The 19,724-nt window shown below is 40.9% G+C and overlaps 1 protein-coding gene across 3 annotated transcripts in view; it reads left to right on the top strand.

Annotated features, from left to right (window-relative positions):
• Positions 1-1,362: 1,362 nt before the first annotated feature.
• dnmt3bb.1 (DNA (cytosine-5-)-methyltransferase 3 beta, duplicate b.1) overlaps positions 1,363-19,724 on the top strand; it is a 33,761-nt gene continuing 15,399 nt past the window's right edge. For all 3 annotated transcript variants that reach the window (XM_050065314.1, XM_050065315.1, XM_050065313.1), the window contains exons 1-2: positions 1,363-1,619; positions 9,102-9,210. In XM_050065314.1, the coding sequence (XP_049921271.1) occupies positions 1,612-1,619; positions 9,102-9,210 (117 nt within the window). In that variant the 5' untranslated portion in view covers positions 1,363-1,611. The remainder of the gene's footprint in view (positions 1,620-9,101; positions 9,211-19,724) is intronic.

The raw sequence follows: 19,724 nt of genomic DNA, 5'->3' as shown, positions 1-19,724 counted from the left end.
GAGTATGTCATCCACCAACGGTAACTAAGTACATTTACTCAAGTAAACTAAGCACAAACAGTAAGGAGATTTGTGTTTGGTTGATTATTTCTTTGTTGTAACAATGCTTCTTGGCATTAAATCTGATACCGTTGGAAAGCCTGTTTATTTCCCTTTTAAATGGTGCCACATTTTTAAGGATCATGCATTTGTGGGATGAGCAGCAGAGCTGAGTATGTGGGTTGTGCCCATGAAAAATGTGCCAAATCTTCTCTGCCAATGCCAAACAGCTTTTTTGCTGTTGTTTGGTGGACTGGATGATTGAAGTCTGAAGAAATAGGACATATTTGCAATTTAACAATTTATTGATTTAACAAACAGCAGCCTCAGTGGCATGTGGAAGAACCATACACAGCCACAACAGCCTGGTCACACACTGCAGTGGGATAGCATCCCATGGTTGTGTTGGTCACTGTGGCACGAACAGCACGCCCAAGCTGATCCCACAAGTGTTCAATGGGGTTGAGATCAGGACTGCTGGCAGGCCATTCCATCCTTTCCACTCCCAAATTCTGTAGGTAGTCTCTGATAAACCTGCTCTGTGGGAGTGAGCGTTATCATCTTGGAGGATAGAGTTCAGTCCCAGACTGTGGAGATATGGGATTGCCAGTGGTTGTAGAATTTCATCTAGATATCCTGTCCTGTGTCTCCCCACTTATAATAGTGTAAAGTTTGAATGCAGGACTTTAACTTGTAGCAGGGTATTCTCACACTGTGTATTGTTGAATGAATGAATGAATGAATGAATGAATGAATTCCTTTATTTTGAACCAAAAAAACAAGACAAAGATAATGGTGTCCAAATAGGAGTAGGTAGAAGTAAAAGTTAGACAACATATTTACAGCTATCCCCAGTCTATTTACCACCCATTGAAATAAATAAGTAATAAACCCAGTTATTTACATAAATAATAAATATGCACAGCTTTTCCTCATATTTATATCTGCCATAAATATCTTTTTGTATTTGTAACATTTCCATTCACCAACAACATTCACCACTGATTTTTTTGCCCTCAGGAAAATACATAAGGTATCAGAATAAAGTGCACCGTGTAGTTTCTGTTTAGTTACACAGGTTTCGCCTCCCCGGGGGAAAAGGGAAAGTTTGAGAGAGTGAGGGAGAGAGGGAGAAGTTGGTGATGAAGGGGAGGTAAAGAAAGTAGTTCCTGTTCGCATGTTTAACCTGCAGGGACAGAAAAATGGGAGTTGACATTCCCACCTAAGAATCGCTGTGAGCGGCCAATCTGCGCTCCCCCCCCCCCCCCCCCAGTGGGTCGGGTAGGCTATAACGTGAGCCGACCCGGAGTGAGGTTCACGCAGTGTTCACGGGACACGCACGCAGAGACTCAGTGAGTGACTCAGTTGCACTGTAGAGTTGTGCAGCAGCATGCTCCAACACAGTGACCTGCGAAAGGACTACTAGACCGACTGCTGATCTGAGCTCCAAGTTCAAGGCTGGTTTTTTGTTTTCAACTCCTTTTCCAACTCTTTCTTCACATATTGAAGTCCACACACCGCGACACATCTCCACTCTCAGTTTCCAGCCGTGGATGAGCGCAAGGAGCGTGGATGGTTATGTAAGTTTCACACCGCGGTGGGCGGTTTGTGGGTTTCTTTTTTTGCAGGATTTATTTGCAGGAATTTACCAAGCGAATAATTAAAGCTTCACATAGAAACACATATTTCATTTTAACCCCATGTGACACACAATCGGCGGATTGGCGCACAGTTGGCGGTATGTTTTATTTCTTTATTCCGTGGTGCACTTGTGAAGTTTGCTCGGTCGTCTTGATGTCCATGTGCACGGTGAGCTGAGCAGAGCTGCATGTAGATGTTGAACCTGACTTAGGTCAGACAAAAGTACCAATCAGTATGTTTGTATTGAGACTATAAGCATTTCTTATAATGTTCCTACAATAGTTTTACGCATCTGTAGCGCACAGTTGTGAGTTAATCGCGTGTAGTGTTGCAGTAAGAATGCGTCTCTCCTTTGAAATACAACGTTTAAGGTAGTTTTTGTTACTTCACTCTACTTTAATCTCATTTTATCTATAAGTAAGTATTCATTGAAGGATTTAACGTTGCTTCTGGTGCTGGCTGGTAAGTTTTATCGTGCGCATTACACTATTATAGTGTATTCTATTGGGACAATCTGTTGGTGCAGAAAAGTGATTTAACAGTGATTTCACAGCCCCCCCTGTAGTTTCCCTGCCGGGTGAACCGTGGACTATTGTTAAATCTGTTTTAACTGCATGACTTCTTAGGTTTGCACGACAGGATTTCTGCACTTTTTTTGTTTCCTGGTTTTAAACGCGCCCCGGTGTTTGGACATGAACTGACGATGCAGGTTTACCGGTTGGACTTCCTTCTTGGACCATTGCTTTCTCGTCACACGGTGATTTATTAGTAGCCTCGGGCGTGTATTGTTAGACAGGACAGGAACAAATGTAAGAAATAAGAGTATTCTCAGTCATGTTGGAGTCACTGCAAAGTAAGAAAGAAGCACGCGGTGCAAAGTGGAGGGGAGGAGTCATGTAGGAGTGAATGATAGGGTTTATTCTGGAGAATATTGACATCACTCAGGTGGTTGGGTAACTTTGCCTGCCAGCACGGGCACATACATGGACCACCCTCATGCTTCAGAAACACTCACTCAGCAGTGGTGGAATGTAACTAAGTATCTACTCAAGTACAGTTTAGAGGTACTTGTACTCTCCATTTAATGGTACTTTGTACCTCTACTGCACTACATTGATTTGATCCAGATTAATAATACAAAATGTTTGTAAAGTATGTTTTACTATTATAGGTGAGGCTGCCCATTACTATGTACAGTACATGTAATTACCTCCATATTTACTAGCTGTAGCATTAAAGTGATCAACACATTCATTCATTAATAATTTACTATCCAATCATATCATACATGTTATTCTGAAATAGGTCATCTGCATGATGAGTAGGCAATTTTTACTTTTGGTACTTATATCATTACTTTTATTTTGATGCTCACACTTTTGTACTTAACTTGTAACGGAGTGTTTTATACTGTATTACCTCAGGAAAAGATTGGATTGCTTCTTCCACCATTTTTTAGGGCAACTGTAGTTCATTCATTCTGCATTTCTGCCATATCTGTCTCTTATTTTGGAATGTTAGAAGAATAAGTGTCAGTATCTGAACTAGTCCCGCAATTTACATTTATTTCATCGTCAGTTGTAATCTGATTGGCAGACAAAGTGTTGTCATTGTACGTTTCTTCAAACCACTGTTATTATGTAGTAGATATGCAAATTGAGACTTTATCACTGCAACTCTGCGGTTCACGCATGCTTAGGTTTAGGCATAAAAACAACTTGGTTATAGTTAACAAAAGATCATGTTTTGGCTTGAAATAACTAGTTTTGGGGGCACATGCACTGCTGGAAACACAGCAATGTTTCGTTGCATGATCTCCATTGAAAACACAGCAATGAGTCCAACAGTGGTCTGCAGCTTGGATAGGTGTCATCTTATCTACCAAAGTCAGGTTATATATTATGTCAGGTTGGAAATGTCGATATGACACCTATGAATATGTAAATATTTTTACAATTAATCACATAGGGTATAAAGAATGATAGGACGTAGTAAAAAATATCCTCAACAATTTCCTAGTGTCACAAATTACATCTATATGTGTCTTTTTTCTTGCCCAGCAGCCCAAACTCAGAGATATTCATTCTACAATGATATGAAACAGAAGGGCAGCAAATCCCCACATTTTAGAGGCTGCAACCGGTGTAATATTTTTGCATAATCTGGGCAGGAGCTGGAGTTTATGTTGCAAGTGAATGTAGTATATTCCCTGGAAAGCCTTTTGCGTATTTTAAATCTTACTGTTATCCAAGGATTAATCCTGACAGGATCCTGTCATGTTCTGATTATTACTGGAACTGAATTTTATGATTCACACTGTGGTCCTAATGATATGATGACAGTTACTGATAGAGTGCCAGCCACAATCCCTTGTGTAAACTTATTGCTACTGTAAGCTGATGTTGTGTACTTGTGCTGAAAGGGATGTTCTAAATATTATACAAGCAGAGAGTCCTCACAGACTGTTTGTCATGTTGCAGACAAAAGGTTCAGTAAGGTAAAGGAAAAAGTCTCTAATCAGTTAAATGTGTTAGATGTTCAGCTTTACCCAGAGGCTGCTGTCGACGGTGTCTGCGGCTTAAAGAGTGGTTTACTACAATTAGTTTGCTGCAGGGTTTCAACTGTCAGGTACATTTAGTGCCGGATGTATTTCTGACTGAAACCTTCTGGTTACGTCTTTATCAGAGTCATGTCGGAAGTTGTTTTTTTGGCGGGGAAAAGTTTTTAATCACCCTGAACCACCTTAATAACTACACTTGTGCAGTGGTGTGTCTCTGTCACCCTGCAGTTACACCTCCAAGACACTAGTTGGCGACGGGGTTCCTATGCAGCTGAGTGAGCTTCTGTGAAGTGCAGTAAAGTTTGATTGATTCAACTAACACACCTTCAACACATGTAAAATGTAGCCTATTAGTGACAACATTAAATAAAAGTATGAAATTCAGCACCGTTATAACTCGCAAGGGTCACTGACAAAACAATTTTCATTTTTCCCCCACATATACAACATGCTAATGTTATTACTATCAGCCTGAGACATTTTCTGTTGCATAAGTTAGCCTCGCAGCTAGCAAGAGTTTTCCCCTAGTCAAATGAAGCCAGGGACAACAGCTACGTTAAACAATGCTAACGTTACAAAATTCAGCTCCATTTTAAGGTGAACGGTTCACCAACAAAAAATTGTCAATACTAGACTCATTTTTTTCTGCATAGACAACTTGCTAAAATTGTTAGCATACACCTATGACATTTTACATTGCGTATATTAGCCAGGCAGTTAGCAGACTTTTCCTCAACTCTTGACACCAAGATAAATCACACACAAGACTCCAGTTGCTATTTTGTGGAGGCTTTATTGTCTGCACAATTTATTGTTTCTTATCTGTGAATAATAGTAAATAAAGCTTTGTTTGCAGCGAGGGAAATGGTTTTCAGTTTATGAAACTAAACTTTCCTGGGGACGTCCGCGGTGCAGTGGTAGTTAATGAGGTGGGAGAACTACTAGGTACATGGGGAGGTTATTGAGGAAGAGGTGGGTGTACTTCTCTATATTTTCCTATGGCTTTTTGCGTGATAGTTGGGTACAGTGTTAACGGCCAGAGATAGAGATGGGTATACCTGAGTATACCTATACCTACTATACCTATACATGTCTGAGGGAAGTGCACGTCAGACTATGGCATCGACTACGCATTTATGCAGAGTCTATGCCTTAGGGAGTCACTGCAACGTATAAATCTAAGCATATGGTTTAGCTGCAGAACTTCCAAGTTAATGAAGCACCAGTGATGTTCCAAGTTGCAGAGTCAGGTCTTTTAATTTACACAAGCAGGCATTGGTAAGAAAATGCAGCACATTCTTGTATTACTTGTTCTATAGTATTTAATCATTCTGTGACAGTTGCACAGAAAATGGTTCTGCTGAGTGAGTGGATAATATACTGTATGAGCCTGCGTGCCTTCAGAGTTCAGTCTGTACAATGGGCAACAAAGTAGACAATGTATAAACTGTAGGGCTCGATCGGAGCCCGAAGGGGCCATAAAGTACATGACAGACAAGGAATGCAGCCCCCGGCGAGAGACCCTGAGGAGCTGACCCCCCCCTTACCACACACACATTCATGTTCATACCCTTTGGGGAGTGAACAATCCCCTCTTGCAATGCGGTCCCTAATCTCTAGCCACCAGACACAACTTTGATGTGAACCCCCCTCTTTCTCACCCATACTTGGTGTCCCCTTTTCCTGGGCCCCTCAGTCTCTGCCCTCCATCCTTCCTCAGTTCTTCTAATTCATTCTCACTTCTCTGTTTCTGAAAGCTGAAACATGTTTCTGCAAAGATACAGTTGAGAACACCACAGCCGGTATGGACACCCACGAAATTATTATACATCAAAGTTGAGCATCATTTTAAGCAGAAGTCTGATTGGTTGAGCAAAAAGGGAAAACAACAAACAAACACAGCGTTCAGTTAAAATGGAAACGGTCTACTTTTCAACATTCCCTACCTAGCATTTCCAAGTGGCACTGCTACCATACATCCCTCGATCCACTACTGGAACAGTAACTGCAAAGAATTTGGGATAGCTACAGACAAAACAAAGCACTATCATCTTCCTGTTTTGGTTGCACAATGTCTGATGTACTTCTTTTGTGCAGTAAAAAGAGCTTTCATTTTCCCCGGAGATTGCATCCATTGGAAAACCAAATTGCCTATTGAACGTGAGACTTACAGGGAACCAATCTAAATGCAGATTGTGTTGTTATTCTCTGGCCATTGCATTGTGCAATAAACATTTACGTCATAAAGATAAGTTAATGCAAAACACTTTGCTATTTCCACTTTAATGGTAATGCCACAAGATGTGTATTAATTCATACTCACTTACAGAGTGCAGTGATGTGTATTTTATTAATTTATTCTAATTTAATCTTGATTTTTTAGGGACAAGTGTGTATAAAAATGTACTACAGCATTCAAAGCCAATGATAGATTGATAGATATAAAATGCTCTATTACAGTATATGTCCTTTTATATTTGATTATATATTATGTATTTTGACCTTTTTCCTTGGAAAATATGTTAATAGATAAAATAACTGGCCATAGATTTCTGTTGTAGTGAATTAAGTGCCTGACAAATAAAGGCACAACATGCAAAACATGCTGTAAAAATCATTTCAATATAGTCATAGCAGTCCCAAAACTTCCCATAGATTTACAGCATGCAAACTCACTGATGCTTTACAATCATCTTAGTGTTTATGATAGTATCACCCAAGTCAAATCACTCACAGGAATAACTTACACACAAAATGACCATTCATAAATCAACAAGTCCTGCTATGGTACCTTAGATTTGTAAAGAAAACTGTTCCTTTTCTTCAGAGACTTGTGTTTTAAGCCTACATTACCTAATGAGACCTGAATGACAGTTAGCAGGTACCTGTTTGGTCTTCTAGCTGTGTGTTGGTGAAAGGTCAAAGGTGTGGGGGGAGGGAGGAGGCGTCAGCATCCTGTTTGAGAGATGAACTCATTCACCTCTGCAGCCTGGTGAAGGGAGAGTCCCAGATCACAGTTAAATAATGTATTGATGTCAGAGACGTTTGTATCAGTCAGAGGGCACCAACCTCTGCACACAGAACGGCACGACTTCCTCCAGCCTGGCACCAAAGTGTGTGTGCATGTGAACACGTATTACTCATGTTGTGGAGACATTGTGGGTACTCACAAGTCCTCACGATGTGTGAGGTTTTGGTTTTTGGTTATAATCATTAGGGTGAATGCTGAAATTATGCCTTCAGATGTCTTAAATCAAAAACCCAAATATGTTGTTTACGATGGAGAGAAGCAGCAAATCCTCATAAGAGAAACTGACTTAATTGCAGTTGGTTAGTCGACTGATCCGCTAAGTATTTGTTCGAGAATTATTTCTTTTATACACCAAGAAAACCAGAAAAATAGAAACGCTTAACACTGTAATGCAATCATATACGACAGCTCTGTTATGGAGTTGTACATAAAAATGATTTAATTGTAGTTGATGCTGACACAGAGGTCATATTTGAGGCTGTGCCCTGTGGTGTGTGTGCGTGTGTGTGTATACATAATTGTGTTTCTCCGTGTAATTATGTGAACTGTTTCCATGCATCCCCGAACAGATTAACATGAGTAAAAGTAAAACTGACAGTCGGCTACCTGAAGTCTGCAGGTCTCTCTGCACGGGCTTGTTTAACAAAGCCATTGGCCTGTCACCTCCATGAAATTTAAACCTAAACATGCACACACACACACACACTTATATCCACATTAAAAAATGCGTTCATGCACAGCAGCATGGAGGCCCGAAAGAATGTACTGTCACACATTCAAAGAAGAATGCAGAAGTGCTGCATACATAATGCATGTACAAACACATACTTTCACTGTTTTCGTTCACTCTCTCTTGCACACACACACACACACACACCCCCACAGGCTTGTGTATCTGTTTACCGCAGGTTTGTATGGGCATGTTAGATCTGCTCCTACCCCACTAATGGAGAACCAGACTTTGTCTTGCTTTTTTTCTACTTTGCTCCATGACCTCATGAAGCCACAAAACTGTATTTCTCTGCCAGTTATGATTATTTCCACCAGAAATTAATTAATTTGTTTTTTTGTGTGTGTTATTTATGCACTTTTTTGTTAGTGACAGCTGTGGCTGAAAGTATTATGCTTTCGGACTGTCTGTCCAAGTGTCACATTCTGGTGAACACGATATCTCAGGAAAGCCTCGAGGGAATTTCTTAACATCTGGCACAAATGTCCACTTGGACTCGAGGATGAACTGATATGATTTTGGTCCTTCTGGCCTTAACTCAAGAATTCAATCGCTGATTATGACAAAATTTCACACCAATGTCGAACAAGCTATAACAATGAAGTGATGACTTTTTCCAAAAGGTCAAAGGTCAGCTTCACCGTGACATCATAATGTTCTATAATAACACTTATCTGGGCATTAGTGACATCATATTGTAGGAACAGAAGGGGAGACGTTTGGTTAGATACTGAATTGGTATCTGATCAAGATACCAAAATGGTTGCGCACCTTGAAACTGTGCTGACTAAAGATCCTCTGTGCTGTGGAATTGAAGTTGTGTGTGTGCTGTGCTGTCATTGCTTCATATGAGTCTGGACAGACATGGGTGTGAACTGTAACTGCAACTTCACTGGTTAGCAGAGGCCGTCATTCTAGTTGTAGTATCTGTTAAAGCTGATCATAATTAATCTTTAGATAATGCTAGATTCTCCTTATGTAATTGTCTGTAAGGTCATATGTACATGACTGTGATACTGACTGTGACTGTTGATGATCCTCGTCTAGTCACCAGAGTTCTGTTTCACTTTCTTACTATCCTCTTTTTGTGTTTCGTCCAGGTTTGAAAAGGAATCAAGACAGCCTCTGGACCAGTCGACCGTGACAGCGATGCCTTCCAACAAATACTCTGCTGCTTTAATTGAGGAGAGCAACAACATGACGGCCACAGTAAGTCACACACACACACACACACACACACATACACACACGTTTCACAACAGCTAGGAGAGGTCACACTGTACTCTTTTCTTTGTGTATATGGAAATAAGGGAGTCAAAGCCAAAATCGTTTACAAAAACCACAGCCCTCTCATTAACACCCCCACACACGCACGCACGCACACACACCCCCACACACACACACACACACACACACACACACACCCCGAACCTCTCTCTGAGCCAGCTGTGGTTTTAAAAGAGTGTGTGTATCAATGCCAAGGCAGATGCCTGGACAAGAGTGCCAGCATGTTATATGGGTCTAATTGAGAATGCATGCTGGCTGAGAGGGTGTGTGCATGTGCCACACGCACACACACACACACACACCACGCTCAGACACAACACACATGCACACCACAGCTGCATCTACAAAAAGAGGAAATGTGGGATAGATAGACGGATGGAGGCAGCTAGGAGAGAGGAAAGAGGGAAGGAGGCAAGACAGAAGTGATCATGGAAGGATGGAGGACGTTAGCGCAGCACACTAGCGTCTTTGTATGGGTTCACACACACACACATTGAGATACACATGTATTTCCTGACTCACACACTCTGCAGAAACTTCCACAATCTTTAGACACACTTTTACTCTCTGTTGGTACCCACACACACTTTCACAATCTCACTTTCATAACTTACGGGCATTTGTACGTGCACATCACACACACCTACTTGCACACACACATTTAATTTTGCTCCTGTCGTCCGTTACAACTTGTTCCTCTTTCTCGTGCTCATATATCACTCTGTCTGAGAGGGACACTTTCTTCGCTTCGCCATCTGCTTGTCTTTTCTCCTCTCTTTTCTCCCCATCTGTCTACATTTTCCTCCTATCATCACAACTTTAATCCCTCTCTTGTTTGTTGTTTGTTCGTCCCCATGTTAACCGGCTCAGCTGCCATCTTATCATGTGTGATACGAAGAGTTGAGGTATTCACTTCAAGTTTAGACAGCCTGACGGGGAGGCGGGTAATGACTTATCGCTTTTCAGATCGTACATTAAAGTTTGCACTTAAAGTGACATGACCTGGTGGGCAGTTTTATCCAGAACACTTCCTGTGTTCAGTTTTCATAAGTGGTGTATCTGTATCTGTTAATCTGACAGTTCCTCAGTCAAGTGTGTGAACGTACCAAGTTACAGGAAATGTGCAGGATTGAGGCAACAGTGGATACCCTCAGAAGGCTGATAAGAATTTTGAGACTACTTGTAGATGCTGAAGTTTCGATCATATCACTTAAACTTGATGAGAAATGGACAAGAAGACCTTAAAGTACTCTGGAAAAGTGGCAAGTTGAATGTACATTTTAATAACTGGGTAAACTTTATCTCTTGATGTCAGCAAAAGTTCCAGAGAAGCAACTAAATGGAAGATTGTTTTCTCGATTCATAAAGACATTTTGGGGGTGAGACAGTTTTAAAAGCATAGCAGCAGAGATAAACTTTTAGTTCCATGTATCAAGATCCAAAAACACTGGATTCTACTTTCCCCACAATGCGAGTCACTGCCTTGCACGTCAGAAGAGAGTCTTAGGTCTTTCCCCTCAAGTTCTGAGCAGGGAGAGCATGCAAACTCCACACTGAAGGGCTCCAGCCGGCTGGGGTGTGCAAACCTGGAACCTGCTTAATGTTCGGTTAGCATTAGCTCCCAAAAAAATGTTAATATTAGCCTCAATTTATTGCTTTTTTTGCAACTTCAAATGTCAAACAAAGATGGAAGTTGTTGCGTTCGGCACTCGTGTTTCTTTCATACTACAATTTCAGAGATTTCAGAGACCCAAATTCCATGTTTTAGGTGATGGATCAGTTTTAATGAGAGGAGACAAACACATGAGAAGTTGAGGATGGAAGAAAAGGAATGAGCTGCAGAGACAGCAAGAGTGGCAGCGTTCACAAAGATGTCCCATTAGTGGTTTGGAAGATTAGATGCAGGCTATTAAGCTTTTTGGAGTGCTCCTGACCTCTGTAAGGAGTCATATGTTTTGTGTTTAGTGTCTTTATCTATGCGTATGTACTTGTTTTGTATTATTTTTAATCTTGGGACTGGATCCATAATGGAACCAGGTATCAGAACCATAGTCTTGCTAAAACAAACATATGAAGTCAGAAACATTTAAACATTTATGGGTGATTGGTTTAGCTTCTTTAACCTTTAACCTTAACTAAAGTTTGGACTTGCAGAATAGTGTTTAGCCTCTGGTTTTTTGGGGTCAACCATAAATTTAGGCCTGAGTGAGTTAGACGGACATCAGAGGATGCATTCTTAGTTTTAGCAGCAGCCAGAGGGCAGAGAGAGAAAACAGTCCTAATGTTAACGACAGGGTCAGCAGACTATCTTTGGGTAAATCCAGGTAATCTCTACTTTGGTTTGGTAGGGGGATGAGTCCTGATGATTGGCTACAGCTTAAAGGAACAGTTCAACATAAAACAGTATCCTCACATTATCCTAATACTGACATTTATTTGTTACTACATTAATGAAGGAACTGACAACTATTTATTTTACTTGAATTATATCAAATAAATTGAATTGCATATAAACTGCACTCAACTCCCAGTTTAGCAAGAGTTTAGCAAAAATATTTGCATTTTAATTTCCACAGGCCATGAATGGAAACATGGCACCCAGATAATAATGCACAGGAGTATCCGAGAAAGCTTTTCAGATGTATTACACCTTTTTCACTGTCTTTCATTCAGACTCTGTCAAAGTGTGTTTGCACATTTTCGTCAGCTTTCCGTAATAGAAATAGTAATAGAAACGTTTTTCAGGGACTATAGAGAGCCCAGGACGGTGACTGTTGCACACAAGTCATATTTTTTGGAGGGTTAACGACTCTTTTACATGAACTTTACAATACCAGTGACTTCCTCATAGGCACCTTGTTTGTTTAATTAAGTACGCAGCTTCGTTTGGGCCGTGCCAGTTCATGGGATATCATACCAACTGTTGTATGAGGATACATCAGCTTAAGGTCAGAAAACTCTACAGGTTACCTTTAAAGAAACGTAAAACACACTGAGAGGGAAACAAGTTTCTGCACAAATGTCACTGTCAATAAAAAAACATAAGACCAACTTAACTTTGTGCCTCTAAGAGTTATTTAACTGGCTCTAAGTATCAAAGAGGACAGTTATACTGGGCATCGTTCCTTGCTGTACTTTGGTAAACTCTGCAAGCTTGCATTTTTGTTGGGTCTTGCAGCATCATGGACCAAAAAACCCTAAAACACACTTTTTACTGCTCAGTTCTTTGTTAACAAAAAATAAAAGTCTCAGAGTCTTTAAACCCCCTCAGGTGATAATTTACTACATGCAACGCTGGAACAGTCCTGCCCCAAGTGTTAGCTGCAGACCTGCCTCTCTAATCATTTAGGCCTCGCTAAGATGTTTTGACAGCGCTGTCGGAGCGCCGCAGGGCCTGTTGCTCATTGTGGAATGTGTGTGCGTGATGTAGGTCGGTGAAATCTGCACAGTGCGGGGCTTATACATTGCTTTACCACACACACACACACACACACACACACAGAGTCATATAGAGTGCAGGATGCATGAGACATGTTCCACACACTTGACACTGTAGTAATAGAAATAGTTTTAGTAGTTGCAGTGTTTGGACTATAAAAGAGAGAAAAGAGGAAGGCAGAGGGGAGAAGAAGGATCATTTGTGCTACTTTAATGCTTCATTGGGTTTGTTCACGTCTGCCAGCAGCACAGAGGAGGAGGAGAAGTGATGGATATCCAGGAAGGCGGCTTAATGGAGGATAATAATGATGATAACAGACACACAGCTACCTGGCTGACATCAAATCCCACTTTCTGTTCACATCACTGATTTAACTGTCGCTCTATTCCTGGCGATATCTGAGAAGGGAGGGGAGGGTGAATGCTTCCAGAACTAAGTTGTCATAAAACAAACTTATGTCAGCAGGTTTCTGTTGTTTTTCAGTGTGTGTAGTCCTCACAGTCCTGTCCCAAGTGTAAGTGTTAGACCTATATGGCTACGTTGTGGCTACAAGAATTTGTAGCCTCAAAGCCTCCATCTCTGCTCCTTTTCTCTGTTTCTCTGTATGCACAGAAGTTTTTTCCTTCTCATCTTTTACAAAAGCAGACCCGGTCTGGTTTAGTCCGCCCGAGAGCGAGGAGAGGGAGAGAGGAGTAAAGATTTAAACAAAATGAGTTGAAAGGAGAAAATAGGAGAGGAGGCGTAACAAGAAAGTCGGGGTGATGGAGGAAGAGAAAAGGAACGAGGGTTTTGTTTCTGTCCAACTGTCCAAAGGGAATTCTGAGTGAATTTTCTATTGTGCGGACGATAGAATTCAGTCGGTTTGGAGCAAATAAAATAAAGCTTTATGTGAGACAGAGTTGCTACAGTCCTTTGCCATCACTTAATGGCGGCAGTGGTGCCCCCAAGGGCCACGTAAACTGTATAAAAAGAAACCAAAGTATATCAGCGTGTGATTCCTTAACCCTTATAATGGCATAGTTTTTTGTAACTTATATACTCCAACAGCATTATTGAAATCCTGAAATTTAGTCATGGGTTTTAACATTTGCAGTGGACCCATCTGGCCACCCATTTGAAAAATTTCTAGAGGAGTCAGAAGTGGATCAAGTTGCTCAGGATGTTGTAGAAATGTGTGCAACTGTTATACACGTTGGCTGTCTTTGAAGAAACTGAGAGACAATTTGGGAAATGCTTTTCACTCTATTTCTGAGAGTTAAATGAGAAGGTCAATGCCACTGATCTCTCATGTCTAGCACAACGACTGGAAACAGCTGGCCTGGCTCTGTCCGACTGTAACAAAATCCACCTTTCAGCACCCAAGCTTGTGTTTTTTTTTTTTTTTAAATCTATATAAAAACTGAAGTGAAGAAATGACAGTTGACCATTTCTTGACCATGTCCAGGGGCCAGGAAACCAGCGGAGACTCCAGGAAGTTACTGTTTGCAGACAAGAAATAGGCTGTGTTTGAAACATACTTTTTTATACTAAGTACAACAAAAAAATGAATTTGTAGTGCATTCCAACTACCAAAATATATTATGTATTAAATGCCTGGAAGTGTGAGTAAAACAGACGAAAGAAACAGACATTTATGTGCCACTAAAAGAAGAAAGGTTACATTTCCTTTATAAGAACCAGAGGCAGACAATGGAAGATGGAGACAGAAGACAAAAGCCCTGAGGTGCAAGCTTGTCTGTCTGCTTGAGCAGCTCAGTAGAAATGAGTTATGTGTCGGGTAAAAAACCTGAAGATGCAAATTAGGCCAAAAGGTTACTGAGCAGACCTATTCAACAGTTGTGTGCATCCTTTAGCCGCTGCAAATCACACACCGAGCTGTCGTAATGATCGGCTGCCAGGTGTGAATGTGTGTGACCTCCCCCGTCTGTCACTTCTCCCCGCAGGTCGCTGCTGTAAATATATAAATGTTTCCTGTCTTAAAATTACATTTAAGGATTAAATTTAGATAAAAGAAATGTTTTCTCCTACTTGCACTAGTGCCCAAATCCTAAAAGGCTCCTTAAAGCATTAGTAAGCATCGGGTGAAATTATAAAAGATTGTGTTAGTAAGTTATCAAATTACACGGACAACAACCAGTCAAATGCAAATGTGTGCTTAACCACAGCTAAAATTACAGGCCTTATGATCCACGGCTGTCGTGTCTCGTCACCTGATATGGTTGTAAACACTTACTTGTGTTTTTATGACACATCATATGTTGAACATGTCCAGACAACCAAAGTTTTATTGTTGTGTCTTTTGATATCAGTTTGTTAGTTAGATATTTCATCAGAGCTGGCTCCGAATTATTGATTTTTGCCTCTGGGGCACGAGAACAAAGTCTCACTTTGGGTCGTAAATCTATGAAGAAATAGTCCTTAAATAATGTCACTTTTATGTTGTATTCTTTGAGTATGTTTTATGCCTCTGTTCAAATTGAACTCCTGTGAAACAAAGATTTTTTATGGATATAACACTTTGTGGCAGAGACTTGCAGCCATTAAAAAAGAACGTTTTTTTAATGTTTCACATCTTGATTGGCATGTATGAGTAGTCATAATGTACCTGAGTCTGCAGTCCAAACATTGCCAGAAGCAAATGTCGACTCAGAGCAGGCCAGATAAAGAGTTCAGTCTTGTTTTGGGGGTTTACTCTCACTGCTTCTTTGTGTATCATCTTTCTTTAAGCAGCTCTGTGGTGCACTTTTTCTCTGGATTGCTGTTGGTTAGATTTACCTGTCAGTCAAGGGGACATGTATTAAATCAAAAGCAATCAAAGTTGGGACTAACAGTCACAGAAAAAACCCCAAAACAGCCAAAATCAGCTGCTTTCTGAGGAACGAAAGTTGAATTTAAAGATCTCGAAATTGAACTCTACTATGAAGATTTCTGTCTCAAGTTGTGCTGAAAATTATATTTTCTGTCCCACATTTGGGCTGTTTGCATGTGTTAGCCGAGTCAGTGTCAGGAGTCTTAACTGGGCAGCTGCCAGCTGTGAGTATATAAATGTGAAATGGGAAGCGGCTAAAATGAGCTTCAGGGTCAATCTATCCCCCCTGAAGTCATGTCTAGATGTGTTAATATGTTAGATGCGGAGTGTGTTGTGGCAGCCGAGGCCACTAATGTACAGCTGTGCTGCAGGGATTCAGATTTCCTCCAGCTGTGATTGTTCATTCAGGGCTGCTGAATATCAGAGAGGACATGGAGGTCATGTCCTTTGAAATTTACTCTGTCCATTTTCATTTAATCCAGCTCAGTTAAAGATCCAGTGTGTAGGGCTTAGGGGGATATATTATCAGAAATGGAATATAATATAGTGTATAATCACCTGAAAATAAGAATCAATGTTTTGTTACCTTAGAATGAGCCGTTTATGTCCAGCTGAATGAATGAATGAATGGGCTGAAAGCGACACATAAACTGCACCGATTATCATTGGAATTGTTTAGTTTTGTTTACTTTATCAACAGCAGCAAATCACAAAAGGAATAAAAACATAAATAAGATTAGATAAGTGGCACCTCCTGCCTTCTGCTAAAAAAGCCGTGACATTTCATAGAGTCGGACAGCAGCTCCAGTCTGTATATCCGTGTGTACAGATGGACAGATTACAACTTCACACAGTAGTCGTACTGCTGTGTAAACATCTGCAGTAGTTTTTACAGCAGCTGTTCCTCTTCTGTCTCTCCTCAGCCTGAGCCGCTGCTCTTTCTTCTTCTTTCATCACTCGTCCCTCCCATTAACCAAACTGTCTTCCTGTTCACTCTGCAGTCACTCCTCACCTCTGTTCACCTCCTGAACCCCTTCACTTAGAAAAGTGTGTCTCCCCCCTCCTCTGCTGTCGATTACTCCTCCTGAAATATGTCAAGAGGATGAACTCTCACATGCAGAAGCTAACTTTAGTAGTTTGATACTCGAATGTAGCCTAAAAGCGGTTTAATATCTATTTATCTCAACGAAAACAAGCATATAGATGAACATTTTCTCTTTATAAGTGGATTTTAATCTGAATTTGGATATCATAATAATTTGGAAAATGTTTTTGCGGATAAAAGTTCTTCAAGGTTTATATAAGAGCTGCACAGATTGGACCCAGCTGATAAGAAAGTCAAAAAAGTGAATATGAGTTTATATATCTAATTTTGTAAACTATGTCAGTATGGTCATGCTCCATTGGTCCGTCTGACTCTGTAGTCCAGAGCAAGATTTCCTAATAACTAACTTCTAGACTGCCATAAATTTCTCTGGAGGTATTTATGATCCTCAGAAGACGATCTCTAATGATTTTTGTGACTCTCCCATTTTCCCCTTAATCAACGCTTGCTTCTGCATAATTTCCTGTGTATGGTTCATGGTTTCTAGAAGATTATTCCCGATGTTTCCGGTGACCCTGCTGACCTTTTCGTCTCTCTTTTCGTCTGCGTCTCCCTCTCCTCATTCCTTTCAGCAGCTCTCACTCTCGACCATCTTGAGCGCACACTTTACGCACAAGTTCACCGAGTTCATTTATTATAGAGGAAATTTGGCATCGCAAACACGCTCGCACACCACACGCATTCCCTGTTTTACGACGTTTAACAATCACAAACAGCCTCAGATATGCGTAGCTGTGATTTTCCTTAAAAAGTCAGCACAATCTCACAATTTTCCATCTGTTGCACAGCTGCTCCGTCTCCGCTCTGCTCCATCTTTGTCTCTTTCGCACTAAAAATAAGGACTCATCATGTACATCATGTAAAATCCTACTCATTTGTTTTTTTTAAAGCAGTTTACTCTAAGTTACCACATATTCATTCACTCCAGTTGCTCCAGTTGTCCACCACATCGTCTCAGTCTGTTAGTTACAGCACACAAAACTCTGGTGGCTAACATTCAATATTTAACGGATATTTTCGCAACATATTTGGAAACCTTGTCTTGAGATTTACAAAAAATGTTTTTCTTTCTGGTAGAGACTCAAAACAACAAGAAAAAGAGGCTAAAAAACTATAATGACTGTATGTCTTGCTCCTATATACGAGAGGTGGTGGGGCCTTCTGCATGTGGGTGCCCAGGGGCCCATTGTCTCATACTCCGCCCATGACCTTTAAGCCATCTGCATTTGAGGGGACTACCCATTGCTCTAATAGCTCATAATCTCAAAGCCTCAGTAGCTAGGAAAATGTACCATTAGACAAAAAGGTCATTTGCCTTGCTTTTAAAGGCCTTTTTTCCGAAGGCACTCTCCAAACAGAAGCACACGGCTAATTATCATGCAGAATGACATCAGCAGACCTTCCTTCTATGACATCAGCAGACCCACCCTACTCTGCCTCTGGTTGGTGATTACATGTTGCCTTTATTGGTTGGGTTGGGTTGGTTGATGGCAAGCAGTCAATCAGAGGAAGAGTAAGGCGGGTCATGCCTTCGCCATGTAGAATGGTCAGATGATGACCAATTGGCCATGTGCCTCAGTTTGGGAGAATGCTGTCGGGGACACGGCCCTCCTGAGCAATGTGCATTAGTTTTTGGGAATTCGTTTTCATTTTCCAAATGATCGGGAGCATTTCACGGTATAAATACGCTAGCTATTGTTCTGTTACTGGTGCTTTACACCCCGGGTTTCTCTTACACACATAAGCACAGACACACGTACATATTTTGACATACACACACATATAAATCTTCTGAGGTGTTATCTAATTACATTAGTATCTATGCTTCCTTTGTACTCAGTGTTCATCTAATCTGAGTGGGCAGAAAGCAGGGATTAGTTGGACTCAGTACTTTTAAGTGGGTTGTCGCAAGTTCATGTTTGAACAAGAGCTGAGTGCAGTTGCTACGGGAACACACCCAGCAGGTTTACTCCTTCACTTTCATTGAGGGGAGAGATCAAGTGATGCAGAGAGAAACAGTAATAAAAGCTTTGCTGCTCACCTTCAGGCCACCTGTGTGATCGCTCACTGCGAGCAGATGACTCAACCGGAGCTAATACCTCAGAAATGTATCATCTGCTGTGTTATTCTTACGCACTGTTTGTGGTGAGTCAGACCGAGACCACGCAGGCATGCCTTACGGTCTTCAACATGTTTATTTGTTTAGATATATCGGCTCACTGCAGAGTTAATGTTTAATATTTGCACCTTTAAAATAAGAGCAGAGCAAGAGTGTTTTTCATTAATAAAAACAACCCCCTGAGGGAAGGGAAGGTTTGACTCCATGTTGCAAAGAGACATTCATGCCCGGAGCCTCAGGTTTGAACTGATTTGTCTGAACAACGGCTGCTTTGTTTTGTATGGTCAACAAATAAATGTCTTGGATATTAGTCATGCTTCCTTTTGTTTTCTGAATTGCTTGCAAGACGTAGCTTGAAGAAAATGCTCCATGACAGATGTCATTCAGTCAATATAAGTGTTATAAACTTGGTAATATACAACATACAGCACTAAATGGTTCAATAAGCCAATACGTGCATGTTAGGAAACAGCCCAGAGTTTTTTGGAAATGAGCGACCCAGTTGGAAAGCCGACAAAAGTGTCTGGCAGAGCGATCATCCGTGGCGCTTTGAGATTTGAAGATGTTGGATGTTCTGCGCTTTGAGCCATGATTCAACAGGTTAAACACGCAGCTCAGTTTCTTGCAAATTAATTAATAGCGTGTGTTTATTGAAATACAGGAATAACAAGTGACAACTTAATAGCAGATAGATAGTGTTTACTACACTATACTGTGGACGTAATGCATCCTGGATGGATTGACAGGTTTTATCTAAGGCTCTTGAGTGTTGATGTCAGCCAGAAAATCAAAGACACTGTAATCATCCTCAGCTCTGGGTGGGCAGGTGGAGGCTGGGTGAAGGTGTGTTATCACTGGCAGCACTTCCTGTTTCTGTCTGAGTCGGTCTTTATCCCTCATTAGCTTCTATAAAGCGGTTTCTAGACTTAATATAAAACAATAAAAATAAGGGTTAGGGTTAAGT

This window comes from Epinephelus moara, chromosome 16, assembly GCF_006386435.1.
Source record: "Epinephelus moara isolate mb chromosome 16, YSFRI_EMoa_1.0, whole genome shotgun sequence".
Classification (NCBI taxonomy): domain Eukaryota; kingdom Metazoa; phylum Chordata; class Actinopteri; order Perciformes; family Serranidae; genus Epinephelus; species Epinephelus moara.
This window is presented reverse-complemented; position numbering and strand designations above follow the sequence as displayed.